Source organism: Babylonia areolata, chromosome 13 (assembly GCF_041734735.1).
Source record: "Babylonia areolata isolate BAREFJ2019XMU chromosome 13, ASM4173473v1, whole genome shotgun sequence".
In the NCBI taxonomy this organism is placed as follows: Eukaryota; Metazoa; Mollusca; class Gastropoda; order Neogastropoda; family Buccinidae; genus Babylonia; species Babylonia areolata.
In genome coordinates, this window is record NC_134888.1 from 33,047,081 (window position 1) to 33,054,580 (window position 7,500).

Below are 7,500 nucleotides of genomic sequence, written 5' to 3' on the forward strand. Positions count from 1 at the left end.
AAAAAAAAAAAAAAGACTGTTCTTTCATTGGTTCGTTTCATTCTCAATCCGAAACAAGGTAACCTGGTCCTCAAGAGTCACGTGACCGAGGTGTGCACCACGGCCTGCCTACGTCACGGCCGCTGCGTGCACGGCACGTGCGTCTGTAACCATGGCTACAGCGGGTCCAGCTGTCAGCTTGTGGCTCACCAAGCTCCGCACCTCGCCAGGGTTCTGAGGTGAGGAGCACTTCCAGCTGGTCTTGCTGATGACAAGATAAGATAAGATAAGAATAACTTTATTATCTCCAACTGGAGAAATTTGGTCAGGTGAATTATCACAACATAGACAAGTAAACAACATGGGGACCATAACTGTAAAAGTCAACAACAGCTTTTACGAATATTACGAAGACACAAATGTAAAAAATATCACATACATCGTTTCATACATATACATCCACACACTGCAGGTAATAACTAGTATTCTTAATGTAAAAACAGAAAGAATTAAGAAACATTATTTGAATATAATTATAAACATAGCCTACTATACTGCACATTGATTATAATAGACTGTATTGTACTTCTATCGGTCGGGTGCAGTAGTTGAGTGGTTAAAGCGTTGGACTTTCAATCTTAGGGTTCCGAGTTCGGATCTCGGTAACAGCGCCTGGTGGGTAAAAGGTGGTGATTTTTCTGATCTCCCAGGTCAACACGTGTGCAGACCTGCTTGTGCCTGAACCCGTTTCGTGTGTATACGCAAGCAGAAAATCAAATACGCACGTTAAAGATCCTTTAATCCATGTCAATGTTCGGTGGGTTATGGAAACAAAAACATACCCAGCATGCACACCCCCGGAAACGGAGTATGGCTGCCTACACGGCGGGGTAAAACGGTCATACACATAAAAGCCCCCTCGTGTACAAACGAGTGAACGTGGGAGTTGCAGCCCACGAAGGAAGAAGAAGTGTTTTATCGTATCATATCGTATCGTATCGTATAGTGTCGTATCGTATAGTGTCGTATCGTATCGTATAGTGTCGTATCGTATCGTATCGTATCGTATAGTGTCGTATCGTATAGTGTCGTATCGTATAGTGTCGTATCGTATCGTATAGTGTCGTATCGTATCGTATCGTATCGTATCGTATCGTATCGTATCGTATAGTGTCGTATCGTATCGTATCGTATAGTGTCGTATCGTATCGTATCGTATAGTGTCGTATCGTATCGTATAGTGTCGTATAGTATCGTATAGTGTCGTATTGTATCGTATCGTATAGTGTCGTATAGTATCGTATAGTGTCGTATCGTATAGTGTCGTATCGTATCGTATAGTGTCGTATCGTATCGTATCGTATAGTGTCGTATCGTATCGTATAGTGTCGTATAGTGTCGTATCGTATCGTATCGTATAGTGTCGTATCGTATCGTATAGTGTCGTATAGTATCGTATAGTGTCGTATCGTATCGTGTCGTATCGTATCGTATAGTGTCGTATAGTATCGTATAGTGTCGTATCGTATCGCATAGTGTCGTATCGCATTGTATTGTATTGTACTGCATTTTTGGTCACAACACCTTTACGCTGTGAAACTCGTGCTGCTCTGTACGCAGAGAGTGCGTGGCTACAGTTCCTCGCCAGCCATTCGTTTCTGACCGCCAGAAGGTTTTGTTTTTTTTCTATCAAAGTGGAACTCTTATAAATATACAGAGATGTCCCTGGTAACATTATATCTATCTATCTATCTGCCTATCTATCTTGTCCCTGGTAAAATTATATCTACCTATCTATCTATCTATCTATCTGTCTATCTTGTCCCTGGTAAAATTATATCTATCTATCTGTCTATCTATCTGTCTTGTCCCTGGTAAAATTATATCTATCTGTCTACCTATCTATCTGTCTGTATATCTGTCTACACACACACACACACACACACACACACTTCTATCCACACACACACACACACACACACACACACACACACACACACACACACACACACACACACACACACACACACACACACACACACACACACACACACACACATATATATATATATATATATATATATAGATAGATATATATATATAGACAAACTTTTACCAAGACAACTATTTTGTTGCCGTGGGTTCTTTTACGTGCAGGAGGGGGGTGCTTGGGGAAGGGCGGGTGGGTGGGGGAGTGGGGGGGTGGCAGGAGGGAAAAGATGAAGGACTGGAGTGGTGGTGGGAAAAAAAAGGGAGGAGGATGGTTGTGGAGGACAGACAGGCAGAGTGCCAGAGGGTGAGGGGGTGAGAGGGTGGATGAGGAAATGAGACGGGAAGGCGAAAGGGGTGGGGTGGGGGGGCGGGGGGGGAGGGGGGGGGCAGGAGGGAAAGGGTGAAGGACTGGAGTGGTGGTGGGAAAAAAAGGGAGGAGGGTGGTTGTGGAGGACAGACAGGCAGAGTGCCAGAGGGTGAGGGGGTGAGGGCGTGGATGAGGAAATGAGACGGGAAGGCGAAAGGGGTGGGCTGGGGAGGGGGGCGGGGGGCTGGAGGGGGGGGGATGCATGGTGAAAAGTTAAAGGGGAGAGGAAGAGAAACAAAACGAACTTTTGACCGGGTGTCAAGCACCGTAATCGAGCAACGACCTTTGGTTGTTGTTGTTGTTGTGTGTGTGTGTGTGTGTGTGTGTGTGTGTGTGTGTGTGTGTGTGTGTGTGTGTGTGTGTGTGTGTGTGTGTGTGTATTTCTGTCTTTATGCCATGCAGTCCTGTGAAGTAGACATTATGATAATGGTGATGATAATGAATAGTAGTAATAACAGTAGTAATATAAATGATAATAATAATGATGATGATGATGATGATGATGATGATGATGATAATAATGATAATGATAATAATAATAGATTACAAAGGAACAGCGCATTATATCCATCAAAGCAAAAGACACAAAACTTGTAACACGAGTAACCCATCACCGACAAAAAGGAAAAAGTACCAAGAAGAAGTTACGCCATTAAATTATCAACCGATCAAGCAGACACACAACCTAGAGAAAAAGCAACAACATATTTATGTTAAAAAATAAACAAGATAAAAAAAAAAAAATCAAGAGATATACCAGTGATTAAGCGTGCGATCAGGAGATGGGGGATGCGGGGGCGGTGGGGGGGGCAGGGGGCGCGCGCTGGTGGGGGGGAAATGGGTTGGGGGTGGGGTGGGGGGGTGTGTGAGGGGGCGGGTTGTAAACAAAAGCAAGATATTCAGTCCAGTAGGGAGAGAGTCAGATGGGAAAAAAACATTCTGCTAGTTATAGGAAGTTCATCCGCTAACTGGTTGACTGACTTGTTGGTCAATTTCTTGATTTAATTCTATTTTACATCCGTTTTCCAGTCTTCATGTCGTGTGTGTGTGTGTGTGTGTGTGTGTGTGTGTGTGTGTGTGTGTGTGTGTGTTAGTCCCAGCCCCTGCGATGCACGCAAGGAATCGTGCCGGAAAGTCTACATGGCCGCTGAAGGTTTTGAGAACGGTGATAAATTCAAGTGTAAAATTCAGGAAGTGTTGGTAAGTAGGCTATATAGACTGAGTAGGGTAAAGACGAAGAAGAAGAAAAAGCAATAATTATGTGTGCAGGATTTTTGTTGTTGTTGTGCTAAAAATGTTCCTGCGCTGTTATTGTTGTTGGTGATGATGATGATGATATTAGAGTGACTATTGTTTTCTTACATCTAATCTGGATGTTAGCGTTACTATATTGCTTTCTTGCATCTGATCTGGGTGTTAGAGTTACTATCTGGAATCTGGAATCTGGAACGATATGTTGCAGGAACCTTTGCAGGTTATCGTCGCAACGGGTGATGGGAGCGCATGGTTTTGATTAGTCTATGTATTTATTCATTTTTGTCTTTAAGCTCGAATTGTCGTCATCTATATTTACTTAACTATACATAAGTTCACTCAACTATAAAAGAACTATATTGAAGAAAACTTTATATTCTACTCCAACTGACACAGCTGATCTCAAGTTGTTCTCCAAGATGTCCTGGTTCAGCACTGTGTCTCCCTAGCAAGATGGGCTGGGGGTCGGGGTCGGGGTGGGGGTGGGGGGAGGGGGGGTCAACTGCTCCAACGGACACCCCGAGTTGAGCTCAAAGATGTCCTGTTGCAGCGCTGAGTCTCACTGACCAGGCGGAGGGGGTGTGGGGGATGGGTGAGATGGGGTGGGGGGGTTGATTTACTCATGGGAGGCAGCCAAGGCCGCTCTGCCCAATGCTGCAGAAAATTCGGCGACGGAGCGTGCCTGTACGTACAGCCTCCTCCTCCAGTTTGTTCCAGTCTTTCTTGCATCTGATGTGGGTGTATTGCTCGCTCTTGTATCGCTGTTGTTCGTGTGGAGTGATGGCCTAGAGGTAACGCGTCCGCCTAGGAAGCGAGAAAATCTGAGCGCGCTGGTTCGAATCACGGCTCGGCCGCCGATATTTCCCCCCCCCCCTCCACTAGACCTTGAGTGGTGGTCTGGACGCTAGTCATTCGGATGAGACGATAAACCGAGGTCCCGTGTGCAGCATGCACTTAGCGCACGTAAAAGAGCCCACGGCAACAAGAGAGTTGTTCCTGGCAAAATTCTATAGAAAAATCCACTTCGATAGGAAAAACAAATGAAACTGCACGCAGGAAAAAATACCAAAAAATGGGTGGCGCTGTATTATAGCGACGCGCTCTCCCTGGGGTGAGCAGCCCGAATTTCACACAAAGAAATCTGCTGTGATGAAAAGAAATACAAATACTGATGTCAGAGAGTGACTATTGTTTTCTTACATTTAACCCTTTCACCGCCAGCCAACTTAGAGTGCCAAATTCCCTTGTGCTATAAACACAGAAAATATGGTGTCCAGGAACGAAGGAGCCTACTTCTTGTTTTTGATATCACTCATTTTGTATTCATTGGATGTGTGTAGATGGTGAACGTGGGTAATGTTTCAGTGCCCCTAGGGGGCACACGAAATAAACTCCTTGCCTTGCCTTGCCATGCCTTGCCTTGCCTAGGAATAGCTGGGGAGGAGGAATTTTGTTTAATGTCCCGTCACACATATCGGTGATTGAAGACATTTTGTTAGAGTATTTATGAATACATCTGAGTATTATCGGTTAGAAGGGGTGGGAGATGTGGATGAATGGAGGGTTGGGAGAAACTGGGCAAATGAGGGTAAAAATGTGGGTGAAATTTGGAAGTTAAACAACAACAACAACAACAACAACAAAACAACTCTAAATACAGTTACAGGAAATTACTTAAAGGACTTCGTAAAAGAGAAGTCGTTAAACTGACAAGCGAAGCAACTGATAATGAATGCAAAAAGTCAAAAACATCAACGTTCTCAGTCACTTGTGAAGACACACTTTCGTGTACAAAAGGCTTCATCAAACCACAGTGAAAAATTATATGCTCAATTGTCATGTTACTAAAGCATATGCACTTGACATTAGAACAATACTTGGTCCGTAATGAATTTGATAATAGTCTGAGAGCTAAACTCAGAATTGGTCTGCGAATGGGGATTCCCCCTGTGATGTGCAGAAAACACGGCCTGTACTACCACCGAACATAAAGAGCAGTAGGTTCATGGATAACAGACCCATGATCTGGTCACCCTTCAGTGACATGGGTCCTCTACCTAGCTGCTGCATGAATGCGAGTTTGGCATGGCAGCGAAAGGGTTAATGTGGGTGTTACAGTTATTGGGAGCCTCACGTTTCCCTTCAGTTTTGTTCTCCCAAAACAGCCTTCTTCTTCCCAGTCATCGTGTCAGCAGGGTCGTTTGGCATTCACACATATTGTTTGTTTCACCTTCGTGTTGGTTCGCCAAGGCGTGTGTGTGTGTGTGTGTGTGTGTGTGTGTGTGTGTGTGTGTGTGTGTGTGTGTGTGTGTGTGTGTGTGTGTGTGTGTGTGTGTGTGTGTGTGTGTGTGTGCGTGTGTGTGCGTATGTGTGTATGTGAATGTGTGTGTGCGTATGTATGTGTGTGCGTGTGTGTGTGTGTGCGTGTGATGTGTGTGTGCCGTGTGTGTACTTGTGTATGTGTGTGTACGTGTGTGCTGATGTGTGTGTGTGTGTGTGTGTGTGTGTGTGTGTATGTATGTGTATATATATATAAAAAAAATATATATATATATATATGTGTGTGTGTGTGTGTGTGTGTGTGCGTGTGTGTGTGCGCGCGCGCGCACATGTGTGTGTGTGTGAATTTGTGTGTGTGTGAATTTGTATGTGTGCGTATGTTTATATGCGTGTGTATGTGTGTGTGTGTGTGTGTGTGTGTGTGTGTGTGTACCGTATGTGTGTTTGTGTGTGTACGTGCGTATGTATGTTTGTGTGCATGCGTGTGTGTGTGTGTGTGCATGTGTGTGTATGTGTGTGTGTGCATGCGTGTGTGTATGCATGTGTGTGTGTGTGTGTGTGTGTGTGTGTGTGTGTGTGTGTGTGTGTGAACGCAGTGACACAGACATTGTTATGTACACTATCTCCTTGCTGTGTGCTTCCCCTCACAGGCTGACGGGAACCTGTCCAGCACCGCCCTCACTGAAGACGCGGAGTTCATTTCCGGTGCCAAGCTGGCCTGTCCTCTGCCTGGTACCGTTTACCTCTGTCTCTGTCTCTCTCTGTCTCTGTCTCTCTCTGTCTCTGTCTCTCTCTCCCCCCACGCCCCCTTTCTCCGTCTCATTTGTAATAGATGTAGATTAGCGAGGACAGATTGGAAGAACAGGCTATGCCTAAAATCTTAATCCTTGAATAAAAACGTTCTCTCTCTCTCTCTCTCTCTCTCTCTCTCTCTCTCTCTAATATCTATTATATGTACTTTGTATTCTGTGTATTGTCCAAACCTTGGAGACGAACGACTGAAAGAAAAAGGCACATTACCCCCCCTGTCGCATGTACTTTTTTTTTTTTTTAATAAGCTCATGACAAAGTGTCGCTAAATCTCTTATTAGTTTATTTTGCTTCAATTCTGTGTTTTTGTTCCTTTCTGTTCCATTTTTTTCTGTTTTGCGTGTGGGAGAGAGAGAAAGAGACAGAGGGGGGGGGGAGGAGAGTGATAGAGAGTGAATGATAGCGGGGATTGAGAGAGAGAGAGAGACAGAGACACCAACGGAGAGAGACAAACACATACAGAGAGAGAGAGAGACAGAAGAGAAGACAGAGGAAAGAGACCGAGAGAGACAGAAGATAGAGATACAGAGAGAAGAGAAAGGAAAGAGAGACAGAGAGAAAGAGACCAGAGAGAGGACAGGGAGAGAGACAAGAGAGAGACAGAGAGAACAGAGAGGAGAGAGACGATGCAGAGAGATAAGACAGAGTAGAGACTGCGAGACACGAGAGAGACAGAGGAGAGAGAACAGAGAGAGAGAGACAGAGAGAGAAACACACAGAGAGGGACAGAGAGACAGAGAGAGAGACAGAGAGAGAGAGAGAGACAGAAAGACAGAGAGGAGACAGAGGAGAGACCCCCACGCCCCCTTTCTCCGTCT

At 44.9% G+C, this 7,500-nt stretch overlaps 1 protein-coding gene across 1 annotated transcript in view; it reads left to right on the forward strand.

Annotated features, from left to right (window-relative positions):
• Positions 1–7,500, forward strand: part of LOC143288745 (von Willebrand factor D and EGF domain-containing protein-like) — a 52,763-nt gene that overhangs the window by 37,365 nt on the left and 7,898 nt on the right. Inside the window, exons 15-17 of the mRNA XM_076597371.1 lie at positions 59–218; positions 3,433–3,538; positions 6,523–6,604. Of these exons, the coding sequence (XP_076453486.1) occupies positions 59–218; positions 3,433–3,538; positions 6,523–6,604 (348 nt within the window). The remainder of the gene's footprint in view (positions 1–58; positions 219–3,432; positions 3,539–6,522; positions 6,605–7,500) is intronic.